At 47.1% G+C, this 19,345-nt stretch overlaps 1 protein-coding gene across 1 annotated transcript in view; it reads left to right on the plus strand.

The window, feature by feature from the left end:
- The window catches only part of LOC132889554 (glycogen phosphorylase, liver form-like), a 34,923-nt gene that overhangs the window by 14,017 nt on the left and 1,561 nt on the right, over nucleotides 1-19,345 (plus strand). Inside the window, exons 13-16 of the mRNA XM_060926190.1 lie at nucleotides 10,602-10,703; nucleotides 10,866-11,013; nucleotides 11,221-11,279; nucleotides 18,988-19,129. Of these exons, the coding sequence (XP_060782173.1) occupies nucleotides 10,602-10,703; nucleotides 10,866-11,013; nucleotides 11,221-11,279; nucleotides 18,988-19,129 (451 nt within the window). The remainder of the gene's footprint in view (nucleotides 1-10,601; nucleotides 10,704-10,865; nucleotides 11,014-11,220; nucleotides 11,280-18,987; nucleotides 19,130-19,345) is intronic.

The following is a 19,345-nucleotide window of genomic DNA, read 5'->3' on the forward strand; positions in this document are numbered from 1 at the left end:
CTCTGAAGCATGGGTGTGGATCGATCATGCTTTGGGGTTGTGTTGCAGCCAGTGGCACAGGGCACATTTCATTGGTTGAGGGAAGCATGGATTCGAATAAATACCAGCAAATTCCGGAAGCAAACATTACACCATCTGTAAAAAAGTTTTAGTTAAAAAGAGGATGGGTCCTACAATAAGGCGATGATCCAAAACACACCTCAAAATCTACAATGGAATACCTCAAGAGGCACAAGCTGAAGGTTTTGCCCTGGCCCTCACAGTCCCCTGACCTAAACATCATTGAAGATCTGTGGATAGATCTCAGAAGAGCAGTGCATGCAAGACAGCCCAAGAAACTTGTAGAACTGGAAACCTTTTGCAAGGACGAATGTGTGAAAATCCCCCAGGTAAGAACTGAAAGATTATTAGCTGGCTACAAAAAGTGTTTACAAGCTGTGATACTTGCCAAAGGGGGTGTTACTAGGTACTAACCATGTAGGGTGCCCAAACTTTTGCTTCGGGGCCTTTCCCTTTTTTATTTTGAAAAAAAGAAGAAAATAAAAAAATTGTTTTTGCTTAAAATATAAAGGGAATGAGTCATCTTTAACTTTATGCCTTTTGGAGATCATTTCATCTTCAACTTGCTTAACTGTTCACAGTAACAGCAATTTTGACCAGGGGTGCCCAAACTTTTGCATACCACTGTAGGTAGAGTATCCAAAAACTTTAAGTGTTTATATTTCTATATCTATATAGGTTTATACTTATAATAATCATGTAATTTCAGGTACCTAAGAACAAATATGATTTGCAATCTAGCCATGAATTGCATGAGCTACATTCTTCAAAATCAGGCTTACATTTTCTGGCAATTTCCTCAGGCAGGTGGTGAAAACTTCTCATTTAAAAAAAACAGTTAAAGGAAAAAGTAAATGAGTCCTCAAAATAACTAGTTAAGTTGGGAGTAAGGAAGTATATATCGGAAAAGACATAAAATCAAAATTAATGTACCCAGACTAGCATTCATGGTGATAAAAACTATTTCCTGTAAATGAATAAAGACAAATCATTTAGGTATTTACATCAAAGAGAAGGGACACGTCTTCTAAATTAATATGAGCAATATACATCACACTCTTTGCTTGCTAGTTTGGCAATATGGCTAGTAAGTCTAAAGCAATAAAATTTCTGAAGAAGCCACATGTAGGACTCCCTATGTGTGGGTGGAGCACAGAGGACGGCAGGACAGAGACCAGATTCCAAAATAGCGTTTTATTGCTAGACTTTTCAGCTAAACAATAATTCATTCAAACAGCCAGACAGACACACACAACCGGCGTCTGGTTCAGGGCAGAGACCCCTCCGCTCTCACTCTCCCTCCTCATATAGGGCGCGGTCACTGGGAAGACACACAAACACGTTAATTGCTCTCAGGTGAAGTGATTCTGCCACTTACCTTCCCTGACTCCACCCTCCTGTCACAGACCGGCGCTTGACCACGCCCCCGCTGCCACATACCCCCACCGCCCGACTCAGGCCGGGCGCCTGTCCGGCCTGCAGCCGACTCCCCCCCCCCCCCCCCCCCCCCCCCTTGATGGGAGAGGAAGTCCGCCACGACCATCTGCGCCCCCGGCCTGTGGACCACCTTGAAGTTGAAGGGTTGGAGTGCCAGATACCAACGGGTGATCCGCGCGTTGGCATCCTTCATGCGGTGGAGCCACTGGAGGGGCGCGTGGTCCGAACAGAGGGTGAAAGGGCGCCCCAGCAGGTAGTAACGGAGGGCGAGGACCGCCCACTTGATCGCCAGGCACTCCTTCTCAATCGTGCTGTAGCGCCCCTCACGCACTGACAGCTTCCGACTGATGTAAAGGACCGGGCGGTCCTCCCCCTCCACCTGCTGGGACAAAACGGCCCCCAGCCCTCTGTCCGACGCATCCGTCTGTAACATAAAAGGGAGAGAGAAGTCAGGGGAGTGTAAAAGTGGCCCCCCACACAGTGCAGCCTTTACCTCAGAGAAAGCCCGCTGACACTGCTCCGTCCACTGGACCGGATCTGGCGCTCCCTTTTTAGTGAGGTCAGTCAGCGGGCTGGTGACGTCCGAATAATTAGGTATAAACCTACGATAGTAGCCAGCCAGCCCCAGGAACTGTCTCACCCCCTTTTTGGTCTTGGGCCTCGGGCAGGCCGCAATCGCTGCTGTCTTATTAATTTGGGGACGCACCTGCCCGTTGCCCAAGTGGAAGCCCAGATACCGTACTTCCACCCGCCCAATCGCACACTTCTTTGGGTTGGCAGTGAGTCCCGCCCGCCTCAGCGACCTAAGGACGGCCCTCAGGTGTTGCAGGTGCCGCTGCCAGTCATTACTATAAATGATAATATCGTCCAAATACGCGGCCGCATAGGTGGCGTGGGGCCGGAGGACCCTGTCCATCAGCCGCTGAAACGTAGCGGGCGCCCCAAACAGCCCAAACGGAAGTGTGACGAACTGGTGTAAGCCAAACGGTGTGGAAAAGGCCGTTTTCTCCCGGGATAATGGAGTCAAGGGGATCTGCCAATATCCCTTCGTCAAATCCAGTGTCGAGTAAAAGCGAGCCGTGCCTAGTCGATCGAGTAGCTCATCAATACGAGGCATTGGGTACGCGTCGAATTTAGACATCGCATTGACTTTTCTATAGTCCACACAGAACCGGACCGAGCCGTCGGCCTTGGGAACCAAGACCACCGGGCTGCTCCAGTCACTGTGGGACTCCTCGACGATGCCCATTTCGAGCATGGCCTGAAGTTCTTCCCGAACCACTTTTTTTTTGTGTTCGGGTAGCCTGTAAGGGCGGCTACGCACTACCACCCCCGGGGGCGTCTCTATGTGGTGTTCTATGAGGTTAGTGCGACCGGGCAGGGGCGAGAACACGTCCGAAAACTCGGCCTGCAACTGGGCGACCTCCGTGAGTTGGGTCGGGGAGAGGTGGTCTCCACAGGGGACTGGAGAGGTACGTGATGCCAATGTCCCTTTTTGAACCTCCGGCCCCAGCTCCGCCTTCTCCGGAACTACCGACACCAACGCCATGGGGACCTCCTCGTTCCAGAGTTTCAGCAGATTGAGGTGGTAGATCTGTAGCACCCCACCCCTGTCTGTTCGCCTCACCTCATAGTCGACGTCCCCGACTCGCCGTGTGACCTCAAAGGGCCCTTGCCACTTGGCGATCAATTTGGAGCTCAACCTGGGCAGCAGTACGAGTACTTTATCTCCCGGTGTGAACTCTCTAAGGCGCGTACCCTTGTTGTACAGGCGGGCTTGCCGTTCCTGGGCCTGCCGCAAATTCTCCTGAGTTAGGTGGGTGAGCGTGTGGAGCTTTGCGCGCAGGTCCATAACGTACTGAATTTCATTCTTACTTTGTGAAGGTCCCTCCTCCCAATTTTCCCGCAGCACGTCCAGGATGCCGCGCGGCTTACGCCCATATAATAATTCGAACGGGGAGAACCCCGTGGAGGCTTGGGGGACCTCTCGCACTGAGAACAGCAAGGGTTCGAGCCACTTATCCCAATTACGTGCGTCCTCACTTACGAATTTTTTAATAATATTTTTGAGGGTGCGGTTGAACCGTTCCATTAAACCGTCCGTTTGTGGGTGATATACGCTGGTGCGGATCGGCTTAATCCCCAATAACCCATACAGTTCGCGCAGTGTTCGTGACATAAACGTAGTGCCTTGGTCAGTCAGAATCTCTTTCGGGATTCCAACTCAGGAGATGACGCGGAAGAGCGCCTCTGCAATACTACGTGCTGAGATATTGCGCAGAGGCACTGCTTCCGGGTATCGCGTTGCATAGTCCACCAGAACTAATATAAAGCGGTACCCTCGTGCTGACCGATCTAATGGCCCGACGAGATCCATCCCAATTCTCTCAAACGGGGTCTCGATTAACGGTAGAGGGCGCAAAGGCGCTTTTGGAATGGCCGCTGGGTTTACTAACTGGCATTCGCGGCATGCCGTACACCACCTACGGACATCGCCGCGAATCCCCGGCCAATAGAATCGGGCCATTATTCGGGCTAGTGTTTTATCCTGCCCCAAGTGTCCAGCCATGGGATTAAAGTGAGCCGCCTGGAATACCAATTCCCGGCGGCTCTTTGGAATCAAAAGCTGCGTGACTTGCTCTTTAGTTTGAGTGTCCTGCGTCACTCGGTATAATCTATCCTTCAAAATCGCGAAGTAGGGGAAGGACGGGGTGGCGTTCGGCGGGAGCGTTTGACCATCGATTACTCTCACTTGGTCAAACGCATGCCGCAGAGTCTCGTCTCGCGACTGCTCTAATGGGAAATCCACGAGGGATTCCCCAATAGAGAGAGGAGGAGCCGGCGGCTCCTCGCTCTGACGCGGAGATGACGTAGACGGCTCTGTGACAGCTGCTCCCGCCAAAGCGACACCGGGACCTCCCCCTGTCAAATGGCAGGACCCACTCTCTACTAGGCGCGTCATTAACCCTCGAAATCCCGGCCAATCCGTCCCCAAAATTAAAGAGTGGGTAAGGCGAGGATTAACCGCCGCCTTCACTATAAATTTTTCCCCTCTGAAAATAATGTGGACCAACACCAAAGGGTAGCTGTGAACATCCCCGTGCACACACAAAACCTTCACCCCTTGTGCTCCCCCCAATGCCTCGTTTTGAACCAGGCTTTGGCGAATCGAGGTCTGATTACAACCAGAATCCACCAACGCCTGATATGTAGCCCCTTGGATACTCACCGGTATGCGATACGCTCCGGCCCGATCGAGGGCGGCCTCTGGCGCGTCGGGGATCCGAACCACCGCGCCCACTTCCATTGCTGTGCACTGCTGTTGAAGGTGGCCCGGTTCCCCGCAGCGCCAGCAAACCGGCCCGGGCTTTCCCTCTGCACCGGTGATCTGGGGCTCACTCACCTGAGGTGGGGGAGAGACAGACACAGAAGGGAGAAACGGGAGGGCACCGCGGGTGCGGCGGGCCGGCTGGGGTGGTGCCGTTCCCCGCCTCCGCGGTGGGGGAATGGGGCGAGGACGGGACACAGGAGGAGGGGGAGAGAGAGAGAGAGAGAGAGAGAGAGGAGAGAAGAGATGATGTCATCTGCTGTCCTGCCGCCGGGACAGCCGCCAGATGATCCTCCGCCAGCTCGACTGCCTGATCCAGCGACGCCGGGCGGTGGCACTGGACCCACTCCGCGGTTCCTGCTGGTAAGCGGGCGATGAACTGTTCCAGTACCACCTGGTCGACGATTCCCTCGGCGTCGCGATCGCTGGCCCTCAGCCACCGCCAGCAGGCGTCCCGGAGCTGCTGGCCGAACGCAAACGGCCGGCCGACTTCCTCCAATCGCAGCGCGCGGAAGCGCTGGCGCTGTTGTTCCTGTGTGCGCCCCACGCTCTGGAGGACGGCCCTGCGGAGGTCCGCGTAGGCCAGCCGGCGGTCGGCGGGGAGCTGTAGCGCGGCCAGCTGTGCCTCTCCCGTGAGCAGGGGGAGGAGGCGCGCCGCGCGCTGCTCCATCGGCCACCCCGAGGCATCGGCGACCTGTTCGAACAACGTGAGGAACGCCTCGGGGTTGTCCTGCGGGCCCATCTTGGTGACAGTGAGGGGAGACGGGCCCGCGGCCGGAGCGCTGGTGGGCCCCGCCGACGCGAGGAGATGCCGGAACGCCTTGCGATCTTCTTGCTGGGCCAGCACCAGGGCTTCGAAGCGCTGTTCTTGTTCCTTTCGGAGTGTGACGAGCGCCTGGTGCTGGCTTTGCTGAGCCGTGGCGAGGGCGTGGACCAGGTCGGTGAACGGGGAGGATTCCATGGGGCTGCTGGGTTGGTGCTCCACTTTCCCGGGTTTCGGCACCACTGTAGGACTCCCTATGTGTGGGTGGAGCACAGAGGACGGCAGGACAGAGACCAGATTCCAAAATAGCGTTTTATTGCTAGACTTTTCAGCTAAACAATAATTCATTCAAACAGCCAGACAGACACACACAACCGGCGTCTGGTTCAGGGCAGAGACCCCTCCGCTCTCACTCTCCCTCCTCATATAGGGCGCAGTCACTGGGAAGACACACAAACACGTTAATTGCTCTCAGGTGAAGTGATTCTGCCACTTACCTTCCCTGACTCCACCCACCTGTCACAGACCGGCGCTTGACCACGCCCCCGCTGCCACACCACAATGTAAAATAAAATAGCTATTATTTATAATATGCTGGTGGGAAATAAATTTTCAAGAAGTCATGCCTCTGCTAAATCGCTGGTTTTACATTTGTCAGTCTTAACATGGCAACATTTAATTGGTGAAACATTTTGACTGGTGTAAGGCCTGGCCTCATTGTGATCTCGCTGAGATGTGAGAGTGTGATAGGTGAAAAGGAACCAAATAAAGAATTTTAGTAACAAAAAAAGAAGGCAAGAACAACTACCAAATTAGAAAAGATGAAAAAAACAACCTTAAGAACGTTGTCAAATTTAGAATTTGTCAACAAAATGCTGTCTTTAAAACAGACATTGTAAGTCTAATTTATTCAAAAGTTTATGAGTAAACGATGAGTGAAACTCCTCCAAATTCTGACACAAACATGTGATATTACTAGAGTTGATTAATTGTCATGTCTGCACCTGATGGCACTCAAACCTCCACTTCCCAGAATTTGCAGCGACCTTCAAATTTATTCTATCCACATTCACTGGATATGAGCAATCGCACGCTCTGATTGGCTACTCTACTACTAGGCTATCAGCTCATGTACTGTGAGTAGAGAAAAACAAAATCACAGAGCGTGTTGCTGAACCAACCGAGGACGAAATAAAAACTGTACTCAAAAACAAAACCCCAAAAAATACAAAAAAGTAACAAAATATGGAATAAAAGTATTTGATGGTAAGAATTTTTTTTAATTATTATTTTAGTACTTTTCACGGCAGCACGGTGGTGTAGTGGTTAGCCCTGTTGCCTCACAGCAAGAAGGTCCGGGTTCGAGCCCTGTGGCTGGCGAGGGCCTTTCTGTGTGGAGTTTGCATGTTCTCCCCGTGTCCGCGTGGGTTTCCTCTGGGTGCTCCAGTTGCCCCCAAAGACATGCAGGTTAGGTTAACTGGTGACTCTAAATTGACCGTAGGTGTGAGTTTGAATGGTTGTCTGTGTCTGTGTGTCAGCCCTGTGATGACCTGGAGACTTGTCCAGGGTGTACCCCGCCTTTCGCCCATAGTCAGCTGGGATAGGCTCCAGCTTGCCTGCGACCCTGTAGAACAGGATAAAGCGGCATGAGATGAGATGAGTATTTTTCACAAATTGGGCCATTTTGCCGGTTTGTTTACATTCTAAGCGGAAATTATTTGGTCGTACATTTTGTATAAAGTTTTTATTTATTTAATTTGCAAAAAATGAGAATAAAAATGCTCTATTTCTAAAAATCCAGTGAATGTGAATATAATAAAACAGTTATTCCACTCAATCTCGTCGTACATGGCTTATAGCCAACTCATCGGCTATCAGCTCACGTATGATTCGATTTCGTGGAATAACTGTTAAAATAGCCACCATGGACTACAACAACCATTGTGTACTTCACCACTGTCAGTCTCCTGAGTACTGATTATTGCACACACCTGGACTCAGTCACCACAGCATACATACAGTGGTGCTTGAAAGTTTGTGAACCCTTTAGAATTTTCTATATTTCTGCATAAATATGACCTAAAATGACATCAGATTTTCACACAAGTCCTAAAAGTAGATAAACAAATGAGACAAAAATATTGTACTTGGTCATTTATTTATTGAGGAAAATGATCCAAAATTATATATCTGTGAGTGGCAAAAGTATGTGAACCTCTAGGATTAGCAGTTAATTTGAAGGTGAAATTAGAGACAGGTGTTTTCAATCAATGGGATGACAATCAGGTGGGAGTGGGCACCCTGTTTTATTTAAAGAACAGGGATCTATCAAAGTCTGATCTTCACAACACATGCTTGTGGAAGTGTATCATGGTATGAACAAAGGAGATTTCTGAGGACCTCAGAAAAAGCTGTGTTGATGCTCATCAGGCTGGAAAAGGTTACAAAACCATCTCTAAAGAGTTTGGACTCCACCAATCCACAGTCAGATTGTGTACAAATGGGGGAAATTCAAGACCATTGTTACCCTCCCCAGGAGTGGTCAACCAACAAAGATCACTCCAAGAGCAAGGCGTGTAATAGTCGGCGAGGTCACAAGGACCCCAAGGTAACTTCTAAGCAACTGAAGGCCTCTCTCACATTGGCTAATGTTAATGTTCATGAGTCCACCATCAGGAGAACACTGAACAACAATGATGTGCATGGCAGGGTTGCAAGGAGAAAGCCACTGCTCTCCAAAAAGAACATTGATGCTCATCTGGAGTTTGCTAAAGATCACATGGACAAGTCAGAAGGCTACTGGAAAAATGTTTTGTGGATGGATGAGGTCAAAATAGAACTTTTTGGTTTAAATGAGAAGTGTTATGTTTGGAGAAAGGAAAACCCTGCATTCCAGCATAAGTACCTTGTCCCATCTGTGAAACACGGTGGTGGTAGTATCATGGTTTGGGCCTGTTTTGCTGCATCTGGGCCAGGATGGCTTGCCATCATTGATGGAACAATGAATTCTGAATTATACCAGTGAATTCTAAAGGAAAATGCCAGGACATCTGTCCATGAACTGAATCTCAAGAGAAAGGTAGGTCATGCAGCAAGACAACGACCTTAAGCACACAAGTCAAACTACCAAAGAATGGTTAAAGAAGAATAAAGTTAATGTTTTGGAATGGCCAAGTCAAAGTCCTGAGCTTAATCCAATCAAAATGTTGTGGAAGGACCTGAAGTGAGAAGTTCATGTGAGGAAACCCATCAACATCCCAGAGTTGACACTTCTGTATGGAGGAATGGGCTAAAATTCCTCCAAGCCTGTGTGCAGGACTGATCAACAGTTACTGGAAATGTTTAGTTGCAGTTATTGCTGCACAAGGGGGTCACACCAGATACTGAAAGCAAAGTTTCACATACTTTTGCAACTCACAGATATGTAACATTGGATCATTTTCCTCAATAAATAAATGACCAAGTATAGTATTTTTGTCTCATTTGTTTAACTGGGTTCTCTTTATCTACTTTTCGGACTTGTGTGAAAATCTGATGATGTTTTAGGTCATATTTATGCAGAAATATAGAAAATTCTAAAGGGTTCACAAACTTTCAAGCACCACTGTATAGAGATCTTGCAGTCACGTGACCGGAAAGTACACAGCTGCCATCTTGTCGGTCAACAGCACAGCTGAATACTGCTGCACTCGTGTACAGAATGGATCAATTTCAACCGATGGACTACACGGCTCATTTTTCTAATGTACAGATAACTAGATATATGTCTAAAATAAACGATCTACAGATTAGTGACCCTTATGGCTTTCCGGACGGAGTTTTCACGACCGTGTCAGTGGATATGGAACTGCCAGAGGTGGAATACCCGGACGTGTATAATTACCTCATTAACTTTCCCTCGCTGCTCAGTGGTGAAGCACTGCGTGCTTATAAATCTCTGGACAGTTATCTTTACAGAAATTCAGGATTTGTCAGCGACTCAGATGTGGCATCTTGTAAACAAGAAAATGATCCTCACTGGATGAGTAAGTCACTTAAGTATTGAGTATAGCACTGACCAGCCGATTATAGAATAGAATAAGGTAATTCCAGCTGTAATTCCAAATCGTCCGTCTTGTTTACCATGGATCTGGCGTTGGAGAGGTAGAGGCTTAGCAGTGGAGATTTGAGTGGCTGTTTTCTGAGCTTAGTCAACAGGCCGGCTCTGCAGCCTCGCTTTTGCTTCCGCTCCCGGCGCCACCTCCTTCGCTTTGCTTCCAATAACAATCCACGGAGACCCCGCTGGTCTCGCTATCTCGTCCGGAATGTTTTTTTTTTTCTCGTCCGGAATGTTGTGCATGCGATGGAAATCGCTACAAACCGTCATTTTCTGCTGGAAACCAATGTCCAGTAAGTCCATACAGTTGTAGTGGATATTGAAGTCCGGTACAGACGAACAACATGCAAAAATACACACAAAAAACATAAAAAACGTGCACAGGTAGGGAGAGCTTGTAGCCGCAGCCGTTGTAGTAGAATTGTATATAGTAGGTTTTTCCAGAAGAAAAGGTAGAAGTAGAAGCAGAAGTAGAACCAGACGTAGAAGTAGAAGGCGGAAATATGGCGTTTGACCGACAAGATGGCGTCTGTCACAATCTGGATCGGCTGTGACGTCACATGCAAGTGCTCCATAAGCATTCTCACAGCACTCAGCCTTTGTGAAGTCAATGCTCAGTGTTCCCTTGCCTGACTTTACCAAGCCTTGTTCATGTGTACTGATATTTGTTTATTGATTTAGTTTGTACTTTGGTTTTTGCTCTTTGTCTCTGTTTGTGATATTCTGTTTGTGCATTGCCTGTTTGTTGACTCTGCCTTTGACTATTGTTTTGGATTTGTCTGCCAGCTTTGTCTCATTAAACTCTCTGTTGCTTTTACATCTGTCTGTCACCTGTATTCCTGACACTAATGTGTACCTGATCTGTGAATGCAGTGAAACATTTTTTCCCCCTAATCTTCTGGCGTGTTTGTGTGTAGGTGATCGGGGAAGACTATGTAAAAGACTTGATGCAGTTACAGAAGCTGAATGATCTGGTGGATGATAATGTATTTATCAGAGATGTAGCTAAAGTCAAACAGGTTTGGTCACACACTGACTATTCATGCCCATCATATACTGTACCTTTCAGTTGTGTATATACAAACTGCAAAAGAAGCAGGAGAGATGAAACTGCACTGGTGCTTACAGTGTGGTTACTGATCATCATGTATGTATGTGTGTGTGTGTGTGTGTGTGTTCAGGACAACAAGCGGAAGTTTGCACAGTACTTGGAGAGAAAGTATCAGGTGAAGATAAACCCTGCCTCTATGTTTGATGTTCAGGTGAAGAGAATTCATGAGTACAAACGGCAGCTCCTCAACTGCCTTCACATCATCACTATGTACAATCGTATGTACACACATGCATCAATACACTCATCAGCTGCCTCCAATATGTGCACGTTGTTGTACACAAATGTCTGTCTGTGTCCTCTTGACTCCTAAACTCTTTATGTAATCATGAACTGTAAAAGTGTATACACAGCATTCAAATGCTAATATCAGGCACATACATGATGCTCAAATGGGCTGTATGATGTTCTCTCTCTTTTTCTAGGCATTAAGACCAGACCAGCAGCACCATTTGTACCACGCACTGTGATTATTGGTGGCAAGGTGACCATACACAATTTAATACTTAGTAAAAATATATTATCCATTGAAGTTGAAGCATGGGAAAGGAGAAATCCTTCATTCACATGAAAAACAGTTCAACAAAACAAGACAGTTTCCTCTTGGTTTCACTGATATACCTGATTGTTATTAAATTTTTATTTTATTAAATGTATTGATCTGTTATTACTGTATTTGACTGGTTATTTGAACTGAGCAGTTTTAATCCAAACCTTAATAACTTTAAAAAACACACACACCCACTCTGTCAGTGTGCAGGCACTTACGGCTGTAAATGCACAGGAGAGCAGGGAAGCAGACTGCCGACAAAGCCAAAACGATAGACAAGAAGTGAGGTCAGGAAACAAGCAAGAGTCAGGCAATCAGCAAACAATGTAGTGAAGATGAGACAAAAAGCATAAATGAGAAGACTAGCAAAGGTCAGGAAATAGGGAGGCAGAGAATAGCAAAGCTTGGTATGAACTGGGTGAAAACAGAATGATACTTCGCATTGGAGTGGAGTGTGAGAGCGGCTTAAGTAGGGGAAGAGCTAATTGAGGAGATGGGTGTCCGCTGTGATTAATAATCGGGAGAAAGAGGGTGCTGTGAATCTTGGGGATTGTAGTCTTGAATGTCCATATTTGTAGTTTGTGTGTGTCTACAGCAGGTTTACTGACAGAGCTCCCCCCCAGGTTTTTCGAGGGCACCCCCTACCTTGTGGTGCTGGTTTGTGTGGATGTTGGGCATGGAATTCTTGTCTGAGGAGAGGGTCTAGGATGTCCTTGGCCTAAACCCAGATTTGTTCCTCAGGTCCATAACCTTCCCAATCTACCAGGTACTCGATTTGTCCTCTTCTGTATCTGGACTTGAGGATCTTATTTACCTGGTAGATGGGTTCCCCCTCTAGAAGGTGTTCAGGGTGTACCTGGAGTGTTTTCGGCCAGGGGGCCCAGGATAGCTGGTTTGAGGTTGGAGACGTGAAACGTTGGAGATAATATGCTGTGAGGGGGGAGTTCTAAGTGGTAGGAAACCTTGTTAATGCATTGCAATATCTTGAATGGCCCAATGTATCTTGGCTGAAGCTTTCTGCAGGTGTTGGGCTCTCTCAGGTTTTTAGTAGCCACCCATACTCTGTCGCCCAGGGAGAAGTCTGGATTTTGTCCTCTGTGTCTGTCCACATATTCTTTATACTTAGCATTGATTGTTTTGAGATGTTGGTGAATCTTCTCCCATATTGCTTGGCTGCATGTAAACCAATCATCTACTGCCTGTACCTGGCTTGGTGCATCGTCCCAAGGGAACAAGGGTGGTTGGTAGCCAAGTATGCACTGAAACGGTGTTAACTGTGTCATGGAGTGTCTGAGGGAGTTCTGTGCATACTCGGCTCATGGGAGAAAGCGTGCCCAGTCCCCCTGGTTGAGCATGCAGAAGATTCTCAGGAAGCAGCCGATCTCCTGGTTGGTTCTCTCAACCTGACCATTGGACTGAGGGTGGTAGCCTAATGTAAGACTCACTGCAACCCCTCACCTCTCCATAAAGCAGGTCCAGAAGCGAGAAATGAATTGCGAGTCTCTGTCGCTGACTATATCCTCTGGGATACCATAATACCTGAATGCATACTGGAAGAGGAGTTCTGCAGTCTGAGATGTTGTTGGGATGCCCAGTAAGGGGATGAGTTTGAGAGCCTTTGAGAAGCATCACCAGTTACCATAATGATGGTGTTCTCCTCAGAGGGAGGGAGGTCCATGATGAAGTCAATGGCTATATGGAACCAGGGTCTCTGAGGAACAGGGAAGGGGCACAATTTGCCCGTGGGAGGGGTTCTAGGAACTTTAGCCTGAGCATGTGTAGAACAAGAGGCTATGAACTGGTTAATTTCAGTCAGCATGTTTTCCCACCAATACTTATTCTTTAGCATAAGATAGGTGCGGTGACTGCCAGGATGCCCTGTGGCGGGTGACGCATGGGCCCATGTGATTAATTGACCTCGAAATTGCTTGGGCACTTAAAGTAGACCAGGTGGGTCTCTCGGTCCAGGTCTTATGTGATGGACTGCACGAAGCATTGAGTTGGAAGAATGGGGTGGTTTACAGAATCTTGGTGCATGGAACCAAAACTGCATGATAGAGCATCAGCTTTGGTGTTCTTAAAACCGGGGTGGAATGAAATGGTGAAATTGAACCTCGTGAAGAATAGTGCCCACCTGGCCTGATGAGGGTTTAGCCTCTTGGCTTTCTTGAGGTATTCCAGATTCTTGTGGTCCATGAGAATAACAAAAGGGTGAGTGGACCCTTCAAGCCAATGTCGCCACTTTTCGAGAGCTAGCTTAATGGCAAGCAGCTCCCTGTTGCTGATGTCGTAGTTCCTCTCCATAGAAAGTTTTTTGAGAACGCTATAGGATGTAGTTTCTGTTTCTCCCCAAACCGCTGGAATAGAATTTCCCCTACTCCAGTGTCAGATGAATCCACTTCTACTGTAAAAGGTTTGGTGGGGTCTGGATGCTAGAGGATCGGAGCAGATGTGAAGGCTTGTTTGAGACGCTGAAATGCTTCCTTGGCCTTGGGCTTCCACTGGATGCACTTTGGGCCTTTCTTCAGTAAGGTCATTAAGGGGTTAGCTATAGTGCTGAATCCCCTGATGAATTGACGATAGAAGTTCGCAAACCCCAAAAAATGCTGAAGTTCCTTTATTTTAGTAGGTGTGGGCCATGAAGTAACCACAGAGACCTTGGAGGAGTCCATGCTAACTCCTTCGGCACTTATAATGTATCCTAGGAAGGAGATTCAAACCTGATGAAACTCGCATTTCTCGGCTTTGATGTAGAGGTGATTTTCAAGTAGGCATTTCAGGATGGCTCTGACGTTCTTCTTGTGACTTTCTTCATCTGTGGAGTAGATCAGGATGTCATCAATGTATGTGATGGCAAATCTACCTAGCATGTCCCGTAGCACATCGTTAATTAGGTATTGGAACATGCTAGGTGCCGAAAAAAGACCATACGGCATCACCCGGTATTCACCCAGTATGGCCGACAGTTGTGCTAAAGGCAGTCTTCCATTCATTGTCCTTTTTAATCCTGATCAAGTTGTATATACTTCTTAGATCCAACTTGGAAAAGATCTTAGCCAATCGAAGCTGTTCTAGTGCTGCAGGAACTAGAGGAAGGAGATAAGGGTATTTTACTGATACCTGGTTCAGCCCTCTGTAATCAATGTATGGTCGGAGTCCGCCGCCTCATTTCTCCATGAAAAAGGACCCTGCAGAAGCGGGAGACTTGGACAGGTGGATGTATCCTTGCTTAAGGGCCTCTTGAATGTACTCCTCCATGGCACCGTGTTACTTCTGGGACAGGGGGTAAATGTGTCCCCGTGGAGGTGACATGCCTGGCAGAAGGTCAATAGCGCAGTCATAGGGCCAATGTGGTGGTAGCCCACATGCCTTTCCCTTGCTAAAGACCTCCTGCAAATCCATGTAGCACTCCGGGATGCTGTCTAAGGAGTTAGGTTGAGGACTCTCTACTGTGGTGGATGAAAGATTGACTTGGAGACGAGATATGCAGTTATTGAAACAAGTTGGAGACCACTGAAGAATTTCCTTGCTCTGCCATGAAATCAAGGAGTTGTGAAGCTGTAGCCATGGGTAACCAAGAATAAGGTCGTGACTTACTGTATTAGTGACATAGAGTGAGATCTGTTTCGAATGTAGAATGCCCACTTGGATGTGAAGTGGTGTGGTCCGCGAAGTGATGAGGCCGTCTCCTATTGGTCCTCTGTCAATGGTCCTGATGCTGAGTGTGCTCTGCAAGGGGACCATGGGCAGGTTGAGTTTCTGCATGATGGAATGGCTGATAAAGTTCCCTTCCACCCCAAATCAATAAAAGCACACAGGAGGTGTGTGGAGTCGGTCAACTTCAGTAATACTGGGACTTTAAAAGACTTGGACTTAAATTTTCTCACCGGACTCACAGAGCATGTAGAACCTTCTGCTGGAGCTGTACGGGATGGATGAATGGGACAGGTGCTGAGCTGATGCTCGGCACTCCCACGGTAGAAGCACAAACCTTCCCTTTTCTGTCTTTTGCGCTCGGAGCGTGACAGCCTGGTGCGTGAAACCTCCATGGGTGAGCTGTCCTCAGAAGCCGTGATAGGCTTAATGCCTTCCTGAATGGAGGGGCAGTGTGCCAATAAATGATCAAGTCAGATGACCAAATCGATAAGTGAGTCCAGTGTGACTTGTTCGTCCTGGCAACCTAGTTCCCTGAGAATAGTGGGATGTAGACCCTGGTGGAAGACGGCTTTCAAAGTGGGCTCGTGCCATCCACTGGCTGCTGCTAATGTTCTAAAATCAACAGCATATTCCGCCACACTTCGGGAACCTTGTGAAATGGTAAGCAGACTTTCACCGATTGCAATACCCTCCAGTTCATGGTTAAAAACTGTCTTAAACATAGAGAGAAATTGCTCATATGACGTGGTTTGTTTGTGGTCTTTGCTCCATACTGCACTTGCCCAGCATAGCGCTTTTCCCAAGAGGAAAGAAAGGAATTTAGCAATTTTATGTTTATTGGAGAGATTTGGCATGGTGGCAAAATACATGGAGCATTGAAGCAAGAAACCCTTACAAGCGAGGGCATCTCCAGCAAATTTCTCGGGTGCAGGAAGTTGTAGCGCGGGACTAGGAAGAGACTCAGGGCGCAGTAGGAGGGCCTGCAAGATCACAGTGGTCAGCTGCATTAGACGGGTGTTAAGATGTGCTAGTATCTGTTGATGTTCTCCCAGCAAGCGTCCCTGAGCATTCAAAACAGTCTGCTTCGCCTCTTCCGCTACATCCAATAATGAGGCGAAGTATCCTGTCAATGTGCAGGCACTTATGGATGTAAATGCAGAGGAGAGCGGGGAAGCAGACTGTCAACAAAGCGAAAAGGATAGACAAGAAGTGAGGTCAGGAAACAAATGAGGGTCGGGCGATCGGCAAACAACGTAGTGAAGATGAGACAGAGCGTAAATGAGAAGACTAGCAAAGGTCAGGAAATAGAGAGGCAGATAGAGAATAGCAAGGATTGGTATGAACTGGGTGAAAACAGAATGATACTTCACGTTGGAGCGGAGTGTGAGAGTGGCTTAAGTGGGGAAGAGCTAATTGAGGAGATGAGTGTCAGCTGTGATTAATACTTGGGAGAAAGAGGGCACTGTGAATCTTCGGGATTGTAGTCTTGAATGTCTATGTTTGTAGTTTGTGTGTCTACAGCATGTTTACTCACACACACACACACACACACACACACACACAAGTAGGCCTATAAATAATCAACTAGGACCTCATATATAATGTGAGTTGAAAGTTATAAAATGCGCTATAGCTCCAGTTAATAGCAAAATATTATTGTACATGATTTATCATACTGTAAATAATAAGGGGTGGCATGGTAGTATAGTGGTTAGCACTGTCACCTCACAGCAAGAAGCTTCTGGGTTCAAGCCCAGTGGCTGACAGGGGCCTTTCTGTGTGGAGTTTGCATGTTCTCCCCGTGTCTGTGTGGGTTTCCTCCGGGTGCTCCGGTTTCCCCCACAGTCCAAAGACATGCAGGTTAGGTTAATTGGTGGCTGTAAATTGACCATAGGTGTGAACGTGAATGGTTGTTTGTCTCTGTGTGTCAGCACTGCAATGATCTGGTGACTTGTCCAGGGTGTACCCTGCCTCTCGCTCATAGTCAGCTGGGATAGGCTCTAGCTTGCCTGTGACCCTGCACAGGATAAGTCATTATGGATAATGGATGGATGTAAATAATAAGTCTAATATTTGAATAGATAGATCATGTTCTGAGGGGTCTGTAGAATTAATTTGCAGTTAAAGAGGACCTTGGCTGCAAAAAGTACGAGTGCCCCTGTTTCCAGGTCTTTGATTCTAGACATAGAATCAGACATTTCATACTCGTACATTACATTTATTTAGAATAGTCCCATTCTGATCTTACTGGAGCTAGTTAATATGCTCCTCAAAAAAATAGGTTTCTATGGAATGGTTTGACTTCACTGTTGTCAGTGCAGGAGCTCAGCAAACAATTAATGCAAATCTGGACAGAAATAGCCCAAATGTTGTGATATTGCATAAGGATGTTGAAACAATGCCACAGCAAATGTGCACCACAGTCAAAGCTAAAGGTGGTCCAATGAAATCTTCTAGTATGCTACATTTGTTTTGACCAGGCAGGGTATATACATATGTTGTACATACTGTATGTATCTAGTCTTCAGTTGTCCAGTTTCAATGAGTCAGTGCCTCAGATGTGGTCTTCTGATGTTGTAGCACATCCGCCTTCAATGTTCAGCATGTTCTGACATGCTTTTCTGCTCTCTGTGGTTGCAAAGTGTGCATCCCTATCACTGAGGCCGATGTGATGCACATCTTGATGCATTGTCAATGATCTGATATGTTCAAGATAGGCATGAAGCATCTACTAATGCGATACAACATGATTCACCCCTTATGCGATGCGGTGTGTTTCAACACAATGCGATTCAATGTGGTACGATGTGATGCAAAAGAATATGATGCTATGCAGTTCAGTACATTACAAATAGTTTTATTTATTTTTCCTCTTAACATTTAACAGTTAAGCAATTTAAGGATGCTCAGGATTAAGCCTTAAGCATTGTCTGCTGTAACTACTGCCAGCAGACAGATCTAATAACACCTTTAAAATCGGTGCACCAATGTGAATTGGTGAATCTTACCATCTCTATGGCAAAGGGTGGTTATTTGTTTTAGGCCAAGTTTACATTAGACCTTATCTGTCTCGTTTTCTTCGCGGATGCACTGTCCGTTTACATTAAAACGCCTGGAAACGCCAGGAAACGGGAATCCACCAGGGTCCACGTATTCAATCCAGATCATGTCTGGTCCGGTGCTGTGTAAACATTGAGAATACGTGGATACGCGGATATGCTGTGCTGAGCTCTAGCTGGCGTCGTCATTGGACAACGTCACTGTGACATCCACCTTCCTGATTCGCTGGCGTTGGTCATGTGACGCGACTGCTGAAAAACAGCGCGGACTTCCGCCTTGTATCACCTTTCATTAAAGAGTATAAAAGTATGAAAATACTGCAAATACTGATGCAAATACTGCCCATTGTGTAGTTATGATTGTCTTTAGGCTTGCCATCCTTCCACTTGCAAGTGGTAAGTGATGCGCATGCCCAATATGCACTGGGATCACACACACAGCGGCTCAGTCCCGAATCACTGCTCGTGCGCTTCACTCGCGCGCTCTGTGAGCTGCGCAGGGCCGGAGTGCGCACCCTCCAGAGGGCACTCGCTGTTCAGGGCAGAGTGATTTGGAGCGCAGGATGCCTGCGGAGCCGAGCGTATCCGTGTATTGGCGTTGCTGTGTACAGCTAATCGTGTATTGGCATTGCTGTGTGCACGCTAATCGTTTTAAAAACGTTAATCTGATGATCCGCTGATACGGTCTAATGTAAACCCCACCTTAATGTAGTCTACCTGTCAGCTCACAGCAGTCAGGCCATTATCCCCTGACTTCTCTCATCAGCAAGGCATTTCTGCCTGTGGAACTGCCATTCAATAAATGTTTTTGTGTTACACACCATTCTGTGTAAATTCTAGTGACTGTTGCATGTGAAAATTCCAAGACATCAACTGTTTTTAAAATGCACAAACCAGCCCATCCATATGTGTTTGTGTGTCCATAGGCTGCACCTGGATATCACATGGCTAAGATGATCATTAAGCTCATCACTACTGTTGCAGATGTGGTCAATAATGACCCTGTTATTGGCAATAAGCTGAAAGTCATTTATCTGGAAAACTACAGAGTGTCTCTTGCAGAGAAAGGTAAATATGCACATGATAATAAAATCTAAATGTGCATTTAAAACCGCCTCCTGCCCAGTACACAGGGATGGGTGGTATTTAAAAACATTTGCATTGTATTATATTTTTCTCATTTAATCATCATAAACAATATGTAATAATGTAAGTATGCTAACTATGGATATTAACTTAGCCTGGCCTTTAACCATACTCTGTGATTTTTCATAAACATTTTGT

The sequence above is a fragment of the Neoarius graeffei genome, chromosome 7 (genome assembly GCF_027579695.1).
Source record: "Neoarius graeffei isolate fNeoGra1 chromosome 7, fNeoGra1.pri, whole genome shotgun sequence".
Classification (NCBI taxonomy): domain Eukaryota; kingdom Metazoa; phylum Chordata; class Actinopteri; order Siluriformes; family Ariidae; genus Neoarius; species Neoarius graeffei.